This window comes from Pelophylax lessonae (genome assembly GCF_965119305.1).
Source record: "Pelophylax lessonae genome assembly, chromosome: 5".
NCBI classification, from domain to species: Eukaryota; Metazoa; Chordata; class Amphibia; order Anura; family Ranidae; genus Pelophylax; species Pelophylax lessonae.
This window is the reverse complement of record NC_138772.1, coordinates 72,311,090-72,329,977: the sequence shown is the minus strand read 5'-3', so window position 1 is coordinate 72,329,977 and position 18,888 is coordinate 72,311,090. Positions and strand designations below refer to the sequence as shown.

The 18,888-nt window shown below is 43.9% G+C and overlaps 1 protein-coding gene across 1 annotated transcript in view; it reads left to right on the top strand.

The window, feature by feature from the left end:
• DNAJC1 (DnaJ heat shock protein family (Hsp40) member C1) overlaps positions 1-18,576 on the top strand; it is a 245,072-nt gene extending 226,496 nt beyond the window's left edge. The window contains exons 10-12 of the mRNA XM_082258350.1: positions 8,895-8,943; positions 12,140-12,573; positions 18,354-18,576. Of these exons, the coding sequence (XP_082114476.1) occupies positions 8,895-8,943; positions 12,140-12,573; positions 18,354-18,422 (552 nt within the window). The 3' untranslated portion in view covers positions 18,423-18,576. The remainder of the gene's footprint in view (positions 1-8,894; positions 8,944-12,139; positions 12,574-18,353) is intronic.
• The last annotated feature ends 312 nt before the right edge of the window (positions 18,577-18,888 follow it).

The window sequence follows — 18,888 nt, the reverse complement described above, 5'->3', positions numbered from 1 at the left end:
AGTTTAACCAAATAAAAGGGGAAAAACAAATCATATACACAATCCTATACCCACCTACAGTATCTCACAAAAGTGAATACACCCCTCCCTTCGGAGACTAGGCTGCAGGGCAGTATTCCAACATAATAACGACCCCAAACACACCTTCAAGACGTCCACTGCCTTGCTAAAGAAGCTGAGGGTAAAGGGGATGGACTGGCCAAGCATGTCTCCAGACCTAAACCCTATTGAGCATCTGTGGGGCATTCTCAAACGGAAGGAGGAGAAGCACAAGGTCTCTAACATCCACCAGCTCCGTGATGTCGTCATGGAGGAGTGGAAGAGGACTCCTGTGGCAAGCTGTGAAGCTCTGGTAAACTCCATGCCCAAGAGCGTTAAGGCAGTGCTGGAAAATAATGGTGGCCACACAAAATATTGACATTTTGGGCCTAATTTGGACATTTTGACTTAGGGGTGTACTCACTTTTGTTACCAGCGGTTTAGACATTAATGGCTAGATTTTTATTGGAATTAGTTTGTTGCGTTATTTTGAGGGGACAGCAAAATTACACTGTTATACAAGCTGTACACTCACTACTTTACATAGTAGAAAAGTGTCATTTCTTCAGTGTTGTCACATGAAAAGATATAATAAAATATTTACAAAAATGTGAGGGGTGTACTCACTTTTTGTGAGATGCTGTATATCCTATGACCCAAGTCGTGATGAAGTCATTAACCCCTCCCCCCAAGTCATAAAAAAGACAGAACCTTGTCACCCTCTAGCAGGAAGTGCCTGAACAAGGACTTTCATGGTGGAATCACCAGTTAATATTTTAATGAAATCTACATCTAAGCCACATCCTCTTGAAGTCCATTGTGGGACACAGGATAGTAATAATTCTTGGAAACATGGGTTATACTGATGCCTACAGGAGGGTTTGGAAGATGGCAAACAAAGCCAGCCCATGAATAACCCCACCTCCATCTGTCATACCTCAGTTTTGTAGGCACGCAATACAATAATACCTGTGTCACTCAATAGACTTCAAGAAAGATTTTATGGTAAATACAAAAATCCTATTTGTCTTTCATTCATTGAGTGACACAGCTCCTCATCTTCATGACTATATTGGTTATACTGCCCCCTAGAGGAGTAGGACACTAGGCAGACAAAAACTTGACTATGCCTATGGGGCAGTCCCAGGGGGTATACTTCCACTCTCTGCTATAGGTATTTAGTTTTTTTCTGCCTAGTCAGCAGTAAGGACGTAGTTCCTTGCTGGGATCTCTGGTCCTAGCAATATTTTCATTTTCATATATTTTTATATTGAATTCTTTCCCTCTTTTTATTATTTTGTTCCTGTAAGATCTACAGTCAAGTGCCTGACTGGTTAATCTAGATCCTTAAGGTCCGACCAGCGAACGTGTGCAGACCGCAGCTCCATGCTAGGTCGGATGCGACATAGCCCCACTGGGCGGGAGCTAGGCTGCGAGTTAAACGTCTCGTGAGGATGCATACAAACTGATGGTTCCTCATATGGGGGGGGGGGGGGATGTGGGCCTGGTGGTTTTGGGATCGTTTTTTTGTGCTGCTGGGGTCCCTGGGAGCCGTGTGGTGCCTCCATTTTCTTGTAGCCTTTTAAGCTACAGATCAGGGGCCATGTTTATGTAGCCTCGGCGGCCATTTTCCTATGGCTTCCCATTGAACGTAGGGGCGGCCATGTTTTTGGAATCGGATGGGCGGTGATTCGGTGGTGGGCACCCTTCCTCGGCCTCTAGTGCTGATTCATGGATATTCCTCTTCCTGAACGCCACATGGTGTGCAGTTAGTTTGGGCTGCGAGTACCTGGCCGCTGATGGTAAGTCCTTTTGTGGGGTTTTCTCTCCTTCTCTCTGCTATTGCAGCGGTAGTGCTCTGTGCTAGGCCTTGTTGTGGTGCCCACAGCATGGTAGGGTGTCCCTTGCAGTGTTTTACACTTCCTTTTTGTGGGTTCCCCTCTCTATTCATGGAGTCCCTGGAGCATATTTCACCATCTGATCCCCTCTCAGAGACTGTCGGGCCCTCCGGGTCCCAACAACTGACTGCACTGACGGCGGTCTTGGAGTCCTTGGTATCCAAGATAGATTTGGTCCTGGGCAAACGAGCCAGCAAGAAGCGTCCCCAGTCTTCACCTGTTTACTTTGTCTCATCAAATCCAGAATCTGATTTGGCCGCAACGGATGCGAATTACCCTTTGGGGTCTACGTCCATGCACCCTGTGTACTCAGACAGTGTGGATGAATCGTCTGCTCTTTTAGTGGCACATGAAAAGGCACCAGTGGATGTGCTGATTGTATCAGTGCGGGAAACCTTAAAGATGAAGGATGCATCTAACACAACATTGGAGGCACGGGTCACCTTTGGCACCCACAGGTCCTCAAAAGCGGCAAAAGTGTTCCCCTTTCCCGCCTTCTTTGACAATATTGTCACAAAACAGTGGGGGTGCCCAAAACGCACCTTTGCAATCCCTAAGCATTTTGTAATGCGGTACGCCTATGAGAATTCCCTCCTTAAAAAATGGACAGCTCCTCCTGTAGTGGACTCCCCAGTTTCCAGGTTGAATAAAGCCACTCATCCTGGCTGAGGAGTCCCCGGTCTTGACAGGTTGGAGGCCTTGACCCGCTATGTGTTCACTGTGGCTGGTTCGGCACTCAGACCGGTATTTAATATTGCCCTGGTGTCGCAAGCTATGACGGAGTGAGCAAAACTTCTAGGCCGGGACCTGGAAGGGGTGCAACCCCCCCCCCCCGCCTTTGTGAAGCTGGCATATTAATTGGTCCAAGGGCTACAATTTGTCTGTGACGCCTCTTTGGATGCCGCTCCCTTGATTTCTAGATTGTCTGTCTCAGCGGTGGTCCTGCGGCGTATTATCTGGCTGAAATGCTGGTCTGCGGACCAGGCTTCTAAGAAGGCCTTATCCAATCTTCCATTTGTGGGAGATCGCCTGTTTGGAGCTTCCTTGGATGACATTATCAAAGGCCTCACAGGGTAAGGAGACCCGTCGCAGATGGGGGCTTGCTTTTCAGCTCAAAAGCAGCCTTTTTGTCCCTCATGGTCTCAAGACAAGGGATCTAAGCCCTTCAGGGCCTCCGCCGGGGTTCTAAGAGGTCTTTGTCCAGCAAGCCATAAGGGGGTTATGCCAGACCTGCGGGCAAGTCTTCCTCTGCATGAAGGGGCGCCTTCACCAGTATCTGGGATGGGGGGACGTATTTTCTGATTCCCGGATTTGTGGACCTCCCTGATCCAGGATAAGTGGGTCCACAAAGTCATTTGCTCCAAATACAAGATTGAGTTTTGATCACATCCCCCAGAAAGGTTCTTTCTTTCCAACCTGCACTTGTCCCTAGATCGCTTAGGGGATCTCTATTGGCCAGTGCAGGACTTGTCACTTCAACGGGTGATGGTTCCGACATTGGAACGTTTTCAAGGTTTTTACTCAAACCTTTTTCTCGGGAAGAAAGGCAAGGTGCATCCAATTCTGGACCTCAAGGCGCTAAACTGCTTTGTATGGGTACAGAAGTTCCCGAATGGAATCCATTCGCACGGTTGTGGCGTCCCTACATCAGGGGGATTTCTTCGCCTCCATCGTCGTCAAGGACACCTACCTTCACATCCCGATGTGCCCCCCACCAGCGCTTTCTCTGCTTTGCCATGGGCGAGGAGCACCATCGGTTTGTGGTGTTAACCCTTTGGTCTCGCCTCCACCCCTCGGATTTTCACAAAGGTATTGGCCCCGGTGCTAGCATTGCTGCTTCAGCGGGGGATAGTGGTACTTGGGTATGTGGATAAACTGCTTTTGCAAACAGAGTCTTCGACTGCTCTGTTGGCCAACTTGGAGATTACTCTGTGAACTCTGAGGGTATTCGGTTGGATTCTGAATCTTCAGAAATCTGCTCTGGTTCCGTCCACAAGCCTCAGCCAGAGTGTTTCTTCCTCTGGAAAGGCTTCAGAAATTGCAGGAGGCAATTCAGCTTTTGCTGTCCAGCAGACGGTCATCTCTTCAGACTTGCATGCGGGTGCTGGGTCTGATGGTGTCTATCTTCGAGGCTGTTTCGTTTTGCAAAGTTCCACACAAGATCTCTGCAAAAAGAGATTCTATTCTGGTGAAATGGAACAAGGATCCTCCGGCTCAACAGGATCAGATTGTCTAGAGACTGAGTACGAGGAGGTCCCTGATTTGGTGGCTTCGTTCTCCGACACTTTATCAGGGAAAATAATTTCTTCTCCTGTACTGGACGGTCATCACCACGGATGCCAGCCTGTCCAGGTGGGGAAGTGTCCTCGTCACAGAGTGTGCTCAGGGGGTCTGGACTCTGGAAGAGTCAAGGCTACCAATCAATGTACTGGAGCTCCAAACGATCAGACTTTGTCTGGCTCATTACACAAGTCGTCTCCAGGGGTGTCCGGTACAGATTCAATCAGACAATCCCACGGCTGTGGCCTATGTCAATCACCAAGGGGGCACAAGAAGTGTCCTGGTGGCTCGGGAAGTGGCTGGCATTCTCAAGTGGGCAGAACGAAACCTTCCAGCCCTCTCTGCAGTACGCATTCCAGGGGTGGAAAATTGGCAGGTGGATTACCTCAGTCAACAGGCGTTGGACATAGGGGGAATGGGCACTAGTGTTTCATCAGTTGTGTCTCCGGTGAGGTACTCCCAAGGTGGATCTGTTGACCTATCGCCTCAACAGGAAAGTGCAGAGGTTTGTGGCATGGTCTCTGGATCCTCTGGCCGACGCCACAGACGCATTAGCGGCTCTTCGGAGTCAGTATCGTCTGATTTATGCCTTTCCTCCTCTCAAGCTTCTCTTGAGACTCCTGCGCAGGATCGAGGCAGAAGGGATTCCGGTCATCCGACTGGCTCTAGACTGGCCTCACCGATCTTGGTACGCTGATGTGATACAGGCGGTCACCACCGATGTTCCTTGCAAACTTCCTTGGGACCTCAATTTGGTGTTGTCAGTTCTCCAGAAGCCTCCCTTTGAGGATATTCAGGAGGTTCCCCTGCTTATGTTATCCCAGAAGGTGGCCATTTAGGTGGCTTTCACTTCTGGATGGTGTCGGAGCTGGCAGCGCTGTCTTGTCGTTCACCTTACCTGGTGGTTCACAAAGATGAGGTGGTTCTTCGTGCATGTCTGTCGTTCCTTCCGAAGGTCATCTCTGATTTTCTTTTGAATGAAGATATTGTGTTGCATACATTAATCATATCTGAGGGGCCCTGTGGAATCTGCCAATTACTGCAGTCTTGTGCCAAGTGGCTTCCCCTCTTCACACTGACAACAATGGGTCACCCTTTTGGCATTGCTGACAGGAATTGAAGGTGTTCTCTAATTGGATAGGGTAGAGATTTTGACTTTACTAACCCTCCTCTCTACCTTGTCACAATTACGACATATATACAAAGCCGTAATTGTGACTTTTATCAAACATTCACTGGTAGTGAACTATTGTCAATAAACACATGTGCCTGGAAGATTCCCCTGCAGAGATTGGTTTGGTGAATGTCCATTTAACTATGCCCCTTAGTGTTAAAGCAGTCGGTACAGTTTTCCTATAATGGACTGTTAAAAAATTTAACTTTAGAACTCTTTCACCCCAAATTGCACATGCGTGCTGGCGTGCGTTGTGTAGAGGCAGTTTACATTGTTACATTGATACATTGTTAAAAAAAAATGAAAGGATGGGATGCATTTTAACTGTCACAAATTGACATTTTATTCAACTCCGCGTAAGGTGCATTGTGCTGTGTAAAAATGCAGACGTGCTGCGTTTTTTTAAATGCACCTCAACACCGCATTATGGCGATTTTTATGATTTTGTTGAGTCTTTGCTGATCTATGCAGATCAACACAGCACATGCTGTAAACAAGCCCTTCGTTTTATAATAGCCCCTAGTTAATTATATGATTTACTGTTTTTTCTTATTACACTTACACACACGGCAAGTTGTTTGCTACTAACTGTTTTAACACATCTATTTGTCTTGTGTAGAATCCGGCTGACCCTTGAGCTGTCACATCTGCCCACCCTCATTCAGCACCATCCTGGCGCTCGGCCAGCACCTGTGCTGTTATTGAGATAGAGTTGATTCTAGGACACAGTTAACCGTAGGGGTACATCCGCATGGGCTTGCTGCCCACATGTAGGAATACACTGGGGGGGGGGGGGGTTGGTGTAAGTAGTCTGCTCCCAAGTCTAGAAAGCACAAAAAGGTGTTGGGATATTGCAGCAACTGTTTTTTTTTTTGTACAAACATGATGAGTTTGAGTTGAAGTACTTTCAAATCACTTCAGGACCCATTTAAAGCACTCTAGTATAAACGGAAACCTTTAAAACTTTCTAATGACAGAACTGTGTAGAAATCTGAATAGACCCTATTACATTTTGTTTCCGTTTCTGAAGCTGGGGCAGCTGATGTTATGCAAATGAGCCAATTTAAAGCAGACTCCCCAAATTATTTCTGGTCTGTGCCTGGCCAGTTATAAGATCGTTGGGACTCCATGGGAGGTCTGGAACGCATATGTGCCCCATCTTCTTAGATGTATCCCAATTGGCACATTACATTTTTTACTTTTTTTATTTTCCCATACACAGGTTCTTTTTTTCCAACTTGAAACTGACTGTTAGAGGGATAATTTAGAGGACTGATCTTCTCGTAAAATACCTGGCTTTCTTACTTCTTACATGTTTCATGCATTGACCCACACACAACTGAGAGGGATCACCTGAAAATATGTTGTCCTATAGATCTGCCTCTTAACCTCTCCTGGACCGGAAGGTTTTACCCTCTATTGACCAGGCCATTTGGCATTGCGTTACTTTAACGGACAATTGCGCGGTCGTGCAATGCTGTACCCAAATAAAATTGATGGACTTTTCTTCCACAAATAGAGCTTTCTTTTGGTGGTATTTGATCACCTTTTGCGTTTTTAATTTTTTGCGCTATAAACAAAAAAAGACTGACAATTCTTAAAAAAAAAAAATATATATATATATATATATATTTCACTTTTTGCTATAGAACATTCCCCAAAAATTAAAAATCTAATTTTTTCATCATTTTAGGCCAATTTGTATTCTGCTACATATTTTGGGTAAAAAAATCCCAATAAGTGTATTTTGATTGGTTTGAGCAAAAGTTATCGCGTCTAAAACAGGGGAAAGATTTTTGTAATTTTTATTTATTTTATTAGTAATGGCGGCAATTTTTTGCGAGACTGCGACATTGCAGCGGACAGATTGGTCCCCTAACTGACATTTATGACACTTTTGGGTGGACCAGTGACATTACTACAGTAATCAGTGCTAAAAATATGCACTGTTACTGTAATAATGACACTGGCATGGAAGGGGTTAACCCAGGTGGGATCAAAGGGTTAAATGTGAGCCTAGGGGGTGTTTTCTAACTGTGAAAGGGTTAAATGTGAGCCTAGGGGGGGTTTTCTAACTGTGAGGGGAATGGGCTTATTGGATCAACACTGAGACCTGTGTTCATAAATAGGAGGAACACAGTGATGATAACTGACAGAACAATGTTTTGCCGTGTTTACAACAGCAGACCGCTGTTCTGTCTTCCCGGGGAGTGATCGCGGGTGCCCTGGGGACAATCGTGGCCGCCCTCCCCGCAGATCAGCTTCCCCTCTCAGGGATCACCGTGCGAACCCCCCATGCTTGCTTTTTAGGAGCGACGTATGGGTACGGTGACTCACGCAGCCGAGCCAGCCTGCCGCAGTATATCTGTGGCGGGCGGTCGGCAAGCGGTAAGCTTAGTAGACACCGGCCGAATGTTGAGCGATATCGGGCAGTTCAATGAAAGCCGGTTGAAATTCGGCCCGTGTGTATGGTAGCCGGTCTGACACAACCGACTCTCAATCAGCACTCTCAGCCAATGGCTAAGAACGCTGACCGAAGTGTTCTGGCGGGGGGCCGTCCCCTTGTCAGAACACAACTGCTCAGCAGGGGAGATTGCTGTACTAGCATCGGAACGTTACTACAATGCCTCTGACCTGAGCTGTCAGGTTTTTTTTTTTGGTTAACTCAGCATGTGTACCAGGCTTAACTGTTAAAATGGAAACAATAACTGATGAGATTTAACCTGGCCATGCATGGTTGGAATTTCCGCCTTCCGAATCAGACGAAATTAGAGCCATGGGTGGCCCAGTTGGCACCACCTGGCTTGACAAAGCCTTTGGAAAACCAATGGATCCAGGTGCCAAAAAGTCAGACGCAGTCACTGTTCGAGTATTCTGATAGGCCGCAGTGATGGCGAACCTTGGCACCCCAGATGTTTTGGAACTATGTTTCCCATGATGCTCAACTACACTGCAGAGTACAGGAGCATCATGGAAAATGTAGTCCCAAAACATCTGGGGTGCCAAGGTCGCCATCACTGGGATAGGGTGCTGTGGCTGTCTGCATATAATAACCGGGAGGGAAGATTCTTTTAGATTTCCTTCCTTTACAGGTTTAACAAGAAAGATCTTTGCGTGTATTTACGCTGTCCATACACTGATCGAAATGCAACTGGTTCAGGAGGAACTGACTGAATTTAAATCAGTGTGCGCCTTTCTCCACTCAACATAAGCAAAGGGGCATTTGGAAAATGTTCTCAATCAGCTGCTGCTGCTGAACAGTGTATTCTGACAGAGGTGGATGCTGCGGTCAGAATACATTGTCCCGGCGTGGGTATTCCTTCATCCACCTTGTGTGTATGTCCAGCTTTACTTTGCAAAGACATGAAATACTCCCGGTCATCAGGGGGTTTAAGGTCTAACTTTATAAATGTACACCTGTGCTTTTAGTATTATTTAGACATGTATTGAATAAAATTATTGTATGCCAAATATTTTATTAATATTTTTATGTTTGTGTGCAGGTAACAACAAAAGCAAAACAAGCTAAGGATTCAGTTTCTTACAACTCAGGTATATATATTGCTAAAATATTACAGATTAATTATTTAAATCCAGATGACATAAGGAATATCCTACTGTTAAAGTGTAAAATGGATTATTATTGCTGAATGAATCTAGGATTGAAGTACCTCACTGTGATACTGAAGTCCAGATACAAGTTTATACCAATGACAAACTATCTACAAAGCCAACGTGTTTCTGGGGCTGTAACTTCCCCTTGTCATCGGGACTTACTGAACCCAGGAATCTGCATTCACTATATCTGGTCTGCCACAGTGCACAGAACATAGAATTGCAATCGTTTTAGTAAATATAAACTGCTAAATACCTTTTCTCATCAGCAGTATATAGCAGTCTTGTGACTTCTATCAGTGTCCAGCAAAGCACTGGTTAAAGCTTATAGGAGGAGTTTTCGTTCTCCCCTGATATTCCTATGAGGCTGCAGGACCCCTGACCCTCTGTATGGACAGTGCTGATTGGCCCTGTGTTGATCACATGCACTCTCCCAAGAAACAAAAAAAAAAAAAATTCTCTAGTAATACACACCAAACTGAGCATGTGCACCTTGCCCCCAAGGCTCTGTTATATTAGCAAATGGATTGAGGACAGTAAAAGAAGGGGAGAATCAGAGAAGACAGGATCAAACTGCCTTTTTGCACAATGCAGAGGATAAACCCCTTAGGTTCCACAGTGAGTATAACGAGCATGCTTTACTACATATACAGACTAATTTTACTGTTGTGGATTTAGTAACACCTTAAAGAGGAAGTAAACCCTCTGAAAAAAAATGAGAAAAAAAAAACCTGTAAAGACGAAGGCATAATGAGCTAGTATGCATCGCATACTAGCTCATTATGAAGTACTTACCCAAAAAACGAAGCCCCCGCAGTGCCGACAGAACGGCTGACATGTTCGGCCTTCCTGGATCACGTCCTCCAGCCATCTGATTGGCCGGAGGCGCGATTACATCACTCCCGAGCATGCGTGCGGGAGCCGCCGGTCACGGCACAGGGCTCTGAAGGAACGGCACGGTTGGCCGTTCCTTCAGAGCGCATTCGCCGATGACATCATAGGCTGCATGCGCTGTAAATATCTCCTAAACGGTGCAAATTTAGGAGATATTTATAGCACCTATAGGTAAGACTTAATTTACGCTTACCTATAAGCAAAAGTCTTTAAAGTGGGTTTGCAATCACTTTAAGAGAATGAAGCAATGTTTGCAGACTAGGTAATCAATGTATAATTTGATGGTATGAAAATGTTGTGGATTTGCATAGCGTTCATCATCAGCTACTTCTGGCAGCCGAAGAAGGCAGCAGAGCTACAGCCTTCGAAAGTGTTGTCTAGGTAAAAAGTTTGTCATTGGAATAAACTTGAATTTGGACTTTAACATCACAATGTGGCGCTTCAATTCTAAATTCACTCATCCCCATCGCAACCTAGGGGGATTGTGGAAATCTTTCAGTGGGGACACTTGTTCAAGTAACACCTAAGAGGTTTTCCCACTCATGTCCTGTTGTGTCTACAGGACAGGAAGGAAGGGAAACTCTCCCTAATGTGACATCAAGGAGCTTTTAACCTTACCAACAAAAGGTTCTGATGAGAGATACAATTCAAAGGATTTGTGCCCATGCAGCTCTATAGTAATTTGGTGTCATTAAAAGTAGACTCTAGTTTTACAGAAAAAGATTATTAAGGGTAGATGAAGGGACAGGTTTTTAGGTACACACCTGCATGGCCCCAGACTCCTCATCCAACACTGGACCTGCATCAATCCCTAGAGAGATCAGTGGAGGCATACTTTAGCTGCTCATACGTGGCTTGAATTTCAGACAACTATGAATTTTCAGAAATTGAAGCCACGGGCAGCCCTTCTAATACCACCTAGCTGAACAAACTTCCATTGAGAAATGAAAGGAGCTAGGCCAAACAGTCACTTAGCTGGACAGCTATAGTCACTGTTTGGGTATTCTGAGGGTGCCAGCTCTCAGAATACAATAACTGGCACTGGGAGATTACTCCATCTATTATATCTTCTATGCATGGTAGGATCTTTGGGTGTGTCTCATTCAGCCCACTGCAGTGAACGAGAGAAATCTTTACATGTATGGCTAGCTTTAGTGAGGTTGTGCTGAGACTGGCTGCAGGTTCTTGTAGTGGCGCTCACAGGGAATGTAAATAGAAGTCTTAGGCCGGCCATTGCAGGAAAGAAGTTTGCAGGATTCCCCCATCAACACGGAAAGTGTTGACAGAGGAGTCGACTATTGTTTTCTGCCGGCAGGGGAAGCTGGTGAATATTGCTAGCAGCTATAGCAGCCACAAGCGATAATCGCAAGAGAATCCTCCAGGCTGGTTGTACCCAAGTTGATCGATCGATCAACATGGCACATTCAGCCTGTCCATTAACGGTTTAAATCTCGGAACCGGCCGAGATTCTAACCGTGTATGGCCGGCCTCAGGTAGACCATACATTATGCAAGTTTCTTTCATTCAGCCATGGGTTTTGCTCAATTCCCCCATTAATACTGACTGCAACTTTTTTTTCCTTCAACCCGTGGAAAGAAAGTTACATAATGTATGACTTGCCTAAAGCCTTTTATCCAAAATCCTTCCCGCGGAGCTACTGTATTCTGACAGAAGGTGATTTCCCAGCCATCAGAATACAATGATCACTGCTTGCGGCTATATCCACCGGCAGTGATTGAACGGAAAAAATGACGACAGGCTGGTTGCACTGAAGTCAGTCGAGAGATCAATTTCTGTACAACCAGCTTGCCCACAGATGGATCAAAATTCAGCCGGTTTCTGCTAAACCATCAGGATTTCAATCTGTCTATCACCGGCTTTTGTGTCATACAGATGAGCATTCTATCTCTGTGTACTAAAATTTTCCCTCAAAATTCCTGTGATCATCCATTTTATTTTTCTAAAATTGGTCAAATGTAAAAGCAAGAAATATAAATTGGCATTTACCTCCTTTTCTTGCAATGGGAGAACATCTATTTTTTTCTTCAGTGCCTCGCTCCCTAATTAATGACCTGCTCTCCGCAACCTGGATATAGATGGCAATAAAACATAGGATCTAACCTTTCTTCTCTCTATGTAAGATGAAACCCTATGTGGACTTCAATTTTAAAGGCTATGCTATTGATTATGGAAATCTGTTGTGTTTTTATACAGTTAATAATGGCGTTATTCTTTACAGGTACAGTTCGATTAGTTGATCTAAAATGCACGCTTAAGACGAATGTGACATTACCAGACAGCATAATCACACAGCGGGAGGAAGAGGAGCCTGTCGATGAGGACTTGTCAGCTGCTCACAGTGAAGGCCTTGTGACAGCGACACGAGCTCGCAGGAGGAAGACCACAAAACCTACAGAGACAGCGACGTCTCCAAAAGAGGAGATGGAGGAAAGGATCAGGAGCAGGCGGCAGAGAGACTTTGACGTGGAACAGGAGGCCGACATGCTCGAGGACAGTGATGAAGAGAGCAGGAAAAAGGATCGGGGCCGGGTATTAGAAGAGCTATGGACTCAAAACCAGCAGAAGCTTCTGGAGCTGGCACTACAGCAGTATCCGAAGGGAACAGCAGAACGTTGGGATAAAATAGCCAAATGTGTGCCTGGCAAAACCAAGGTAAGAACAACAATTATTTCTAATTTTTGGTAGTAATAGGATACCTTATTTTATCACCGTCGTCCCCTTGCAGGTGTCATGTAGAACCAGGTTGGCTCAGATTTTCTTTGGACAAATTGTAGAATGTTTTAGGCTCTTAGTGATGTTTCTTGGTCAGCTAAGAAATAAGATCTGACTAGTATGTTCTGGGACTACTGCCATCTGGACAGGCCTAGTACAGCTCCTGGGGATATACTTGTAAAATGCTTTAAATATATCTTATTTTAGTTGTGGATAGAGTAGGGAAGGGTTCACCCTTAAAATAATTTACTTTTCCTCCTGCCCTTTGGGACACAACAAGAAGTGAGAAATTCTCCCCAACCTCAGGGGACTTTACTAGTTGCCATTGGAAAAGGTGTCCCAATTGGAAACTTTCCACTTACCTCCCGTTTTGTTACCAACCCTGGGATTTCATATCACGGTCTCTTGTTACCAGGACAAATAGAGTCAATCTCAGATACAGAGAGCAATTAAAATCCTGACAGAGGTCGTAACCCTTCCTCGCTCCATCTGGTATTCAAGAAAAGCTTTTGCTACATTTTAAACCATGTCGGCTAGCAACTTTCAGTTTAGAGGAGCAATAGTTCTTCTGGACCACCACACTTTGCCGGCCAGTCAGCAACCTTTGATCATTCTCAATTTTTCTGTTCCTCCTAATGTAAGTGTTGTGTTATTAGTTCTCTTTTTTTTTCTTCCAAGATAATACTTATTGACCCTTTCCTTAGCCCAAGTAAAATGATGACTTTAACTCTGCTCCTCCCCAGCAGCATGCACTCATTGACATACACAATGATAATTGTTCAAGTGTTCAGAATTGATCGCCAAAACCGCAATAAAAGACCAACTTTATCCAAACAAAAACAGACGTTTTGGCTGCAGTCACACATTTTGCCATATCATCAGCTTTATTCTGGTCTTTGATGGATAATCAGGTGCAACAAATGAAAGAGATCTCCATATTGATCCAAGCTTTCCATTTATTATGGCATGCCTGTATGGTGGCTGTCAGCTGGTGAAAAACCCTTTCTGTAAACATTAGAGTCCCTAACCTCACCACTGTGTGGGTAAAGGCGAAGTGAGGAGAGGGCCATTTTAGCGACCATTGTACCACTCCAAAATGTGCTGCTTCCCTTTATTGAGGGGAGAAACTTTCTTTCTTTCCTTCTTCCTTCCTTCTTTCTTCCTTTCTTTCTTTCTTTCTTTCTTTCTTTCTTTCTTTCTTTCTTTCCTTCTTCCTTCCTTCTTTCTTCCTTCCTTCCTTTCTTTCTTCCTTCCTTTCTTTCTTTCTTTTTCTTTCTTTCTTTCTTTTTCTTTCTTTCTTTCTTTCTTTTTCTTTCTTTTTATTTCCTTTCTTTCTTTCTTTTTCTTTCTTTCTTTCTTTCTTTCTTTTTCTTTCCTTTCTTTCCTTTCTTTCTTTCTTTCTTTCTTTCTTTCTTTCTTTCTTTCCTTTCTTTCTTTCCTTTCTTTCTTTCCTTTCTTTCTTTCCTTTCTTTCTTTCTTTCTTTCTTTCTTTCTTCCTTTCTTTCTTTCCTTTCTTTCCTTTCTTTCTTTCTTTCTTTCTTTCTTTCTTTCTTTCTTTCTTTCTTTCTTTCTTTCTTTCTTTCTTTCTTTCTTTCTTTTCTTTTCTTTTCTTTCTTTCTTTCCTTTCTTTCCTTCCTTCCTTCCTTCCTTCCTTCCTTCCTTCCTTCCTTCCTTCCTTCCTTCCTTCCTTCCTTTCTTTCCTTCCTTCCTTCCTCTTTTTCTTTTTTTCTTTTCTTTTTTTTTCTTTCCTTTCCTTCCATCTGTCCATCAATTCACAAATGCAAGTTCACATTTTTTAACAGAAAACTATAAATATTTCATTTTTAGTGCATCTGTAACCATTTTTTCCACCTTTGGCTAGAGAGAGGAAGGGTTAGAATCCTTATCAGGCTCTACTGTTATCTTGGGCTCCATTATCGAGATTTCCTCTCACTTTCTGTTCTAAGTACATTTTACCAAAAAGGGCCAAAAGATCTGCCACACCAACATTAATAAAATGTTGACAGGGGTTTATTTATTCCTCTATCTCTAAAGAATACATTTTTGCTTCTGTCTGTGTTGCTGTTGGAGGGTTTCCTTCACTTCCTGCCCAATTAAATGGTTGTCGCCAGGACTGAAAGTGAAGAGAAATCTCTCCAGAGGAGCCCTGGACAGCATTAAAAGCTGAAATCCTTTACCATTCCTAAACCGAAAAAAAAATGCTTTAGTTATAGATACATTTTTACATTATATGTCAATGAGTAATTTTGCAGTACAGGCAGTAAATATATTCCAAAAATAAAACTGCTTTTTCTGGGAGTTTAGGACTTCCGGAGAAAAGGAATAGGTGTCAACTCTGTAGGAAATTTGACTTGGTGCAGACACTCGTGATGGTTGTTCCTTAAGTCCCATCAATGCACATACAGATAGAGCGCAGGAACAATATTCATTGGGGCAGCCTGTTGGCATCCCCGAAACTCATTCTTCATTCTACTCGGCTTCTGGGAATTCCCAGCACTGTCTCCAGCCTGTGTGTCAGTGATTTCCATCTCCCTGGAGGCTTCATCATATCAAGTGTCCAAAATGTGGCAGTAGGATGAAAGCTTTGTGTCCAATTTATTACCTCCATGGGATGAGCAGTGCCCATTACGAAAGGCTGTATGTAAAGGATTAATAAGCCAACATTGTTTGGTGTGTTTGTATTTCCTTTGTATGAACTGCTTCAAGTTTATACAGCATAGCACTAGACAAGGTTAACTGAATGCCGCAGTACTGCCGTGTTCCGGCCAATCAATTTAAAGACTGGCTATACAGACATACATCCATCCATACCATTATGATAACCCACCTAATATTGGGTAGGCCCCCTTTTGCTTCCAAAACAGCTTTGACCCATCAAAGAATGGACTTCACTAGAAAAAGCATCACACTGCCTCTGCCGGGTTGCCTTCTTCCCATAGTGCATCCTTTGTGCCATCTCTTCCCCATGTAAGTGACGCACACTCACCCGGCCATCCACATGATTTAAAAGAAAACATGATTCCTAGACCAGGCCACCTTCTTCCATTGCTCTGTGGTCCAGTTCTGATGCTCACTTGCCCATTGTAGATGCCTTTCTATCAAAACCAGCATTGCTTTTTCAGCAAGTTTGAGCTACAGTAGCCCTCCTATTGGATCGGACTACACGGCCAGCCTTCGCTCCCCACGTGCATCAGTTAGCCTTGTCTCCCCATGACCCTGTCGCCAGTTTTTCTTCGTTGGACCACTTTTGGTAGGTCCTGACCACAGCAAACCTGGAGCATCCCACAAGAGCTGCAGTTTCGAGGAGGTGCTCTGACCCAGACGTCTAGCCATTACAATGTGGCCCTTGTCAAAGTTGCTTGAATCCTTATGCTTGTCCATGTTTTCTGCTTTCAACACATCAACTTCAGGGACAACATGTTCACTTGCTGCCTAATATATACCACCCACCTTCAGGTGCCATTGTATGGAGATAATTAATGGTACTCCTTAAAAAATATGCCAGCTGTAGAACCAATTTACCATATAAAGGAAACCTGTCAGTAATTCTGGCCTTGCCCATTTCTTAAGCTAGACCCCCAGCCTCCTGCACAGGCAGACAGCAATGACCACCTACTTACCCTCTTTACAGGTTTTTCTTTAACCACTTCAGCTCCGGAAGATTTACCCCCCTTCATGACGAGGTCCTTTTTTGCGAAACTGCACTGTGTTATTTTAACTGACAATTGCACGGTCATGCAAGGCTGTACCCAAATAAAATAAAATAAGTAATTTTTTCCCACAAATAGCGCTTTCATTTGGTAGTATTTTATCACCTCTTTGGCTTTTATTTTTTTGCGCTGTAAACACAAAAAGACCGACAATTTTGAAAAAAAAAAATATATATATATATTTATATATATATATATATATATATTTTACTTTCTGCTATAAAACATATCCAATAAAAGATGTAAAAAAAATCTAATTTCTTCATAAATTTAGGCCAATATGCATTCTGCTACATATTCTCGGTAAAAATCCTAATAAGCGTTGGTTTGCGCAAATGTTATAGCATCTACAAACCATGGGATGTGTATATATATATATATATATATATATATATATATATATTACTAGTAATGGCGGTGATCAGCGACTTATAGCAAGACTGCGATATTTCTGCGTACAAATCAGACCTCTAACTGACACTTTTGACACTTTTTGGGACCAGTTAAACTAATACAGTGATTGGTGCTAAAAAATATGCACAGTTACTGTACTAATGACACTGGCTGGGAAGAGGTTAACATCAGGGGCAATCAAAGGGTTAACTGTGTGCCTAAACTGCTTTGTTACTGTGTGGGAGGTGCTTTTACTATGGGAAGGCATGGATTCATGTCCCTGCTTTACAGGAACACAGGATCAATGCCTTCCCTACTGACAGAACTGCCTTGTTTACATAGGCAGATCGCCATTCTGCCTCTGTGCTGAACAATCGGCGGGTGCCAGTGGACATCGGGTCCGCGGTACCCGCCGCTGGGCTCCCCCTGTGTGATCACAGTGGGAGCAGGTCACCGGCAGCGTGCGTGCACGCCGCAGACCCGAAAGTGTCAGATTACGTACTAGGTTTGTGATCTGGCGCAGAGTGGTCCTGTCACAGTATATCTATGGCAGGCGGTTGTAAAGTGGTTAAAGCTGAACTTAAGGCAAACAGCTAAATACACAGATGAAATACATATATGGGAGTTGTTTTACCTGTTATAGGATTTGCATGTCTTCCCATTCAGTTCTGAGGTTTACAAAGCTCTGCCACACAGCACATCCCTGTCTGGCAGGCTAGGATACCTAATTTTTCACTGCTGCATTTAAGTAAAACTTACAGATCATGTCCCTCCCCCACACTGTGACTGGACAGTTAAAGGAGAAGCAGCAGACTGATGAGCCCATCTCTCTGCCACTCTGCTCTCTTCTATCAGCCCGCCCCCTGATCGCACATAAACACTGTGGCTCCTTGTACTGTACTGCCTCTATCTCTCTTAGACTGAGCTCTGCTGTACTTAGGCTTTTAGGAGACTAATACTGAGTCAAATGTAGGTATTTACACTGCTTGAATTAAAATAAATAAATACATTTAAAGCGGTAGTATACTCCACTTTTTAACTTTTACCTACAGTTAAGCCTATAATAAGGCTTACCTGTAGGTAAAATTAATGTCTCCTAAACCTGCACAGTTTAGGAGATATTCGCCCTCCCTGCAGCCGCTGACACCTGCGGCGCATACGCTCTGAAGGTCCGGCGGACCTTCGGAGCTTCTTGCCAGGTCCTTTCCGGAAAGTGAACTCCTGCGTGCATGTGCGGAAGTGATGTCATCGCGGCTCCGGCCACTCTCAGCACCGGAGCCGCCGAACCCGGAAGAGACGCAGAGAGAAGATGTCAGCTGCCTCAGCAGTGTCCGGGCGACCGTGTCAGGGCTTCATTCTAAGGTAAGTATTTCATAATGAGCTAGTATGCGATGCCTACTAGCTCATTATGCCTTTGTCCTGCAGGGATTGTTTTTTATTGTTGTTGGTTTTTTGAGGATACAACCGCTTTAATGATGTATTAATGATTACAGAGGTGTATATATTTTCTATATCTGCCTAAAGGTTAGCTTCAAACAGATATGTGTTGTTTCTAATGATGGCTTTGGTCCTGTTTGGCTGGCAGACATTGACTCTTTTCCTTTTGCCTTTCTGCAGGAAGACTGTATATGTAGATATAAGCTGCTGGTGGAGCTCGTGCAAAAGAAGAAACAAGCAAAAAGCTGAGGCTGGATGGCTTGGAGAACATGGAACTGCAAGCAGGACCTCCTCATCCTCTGCAACAGTCATGTGCCTTAGTATTAAATACATAAATTAAAATGATTGCCAACTAAAATATTTCATGCATATAAGAATTAAAAGTATTTTTTTATACCATAAAGTGTTTGCTTTGTAAGTGGCACAGTCGAAAACCCCTCTTTCCTTATTTGTTAAAAAGCACTTTGTCAATGTGTGTGCGTGTGTGTAGTGTATACATGTGTGTGTATATACATACAGTATATACATATACACTGCTCAAAAAAATTAAAGGAACACTTTTTAATCAGAGTTTAGCATCAAGTCAAATAAACTCCTGGGAAATTGATGTGGTCAGTTAAGCAGCAGAGGGGGTTGTTAATCTGTTTCAGCTGCTTTGGTGTTAATGAAACAACAGGTGCACTATATGGGTAACAATGAGACGAACTCCCAAACC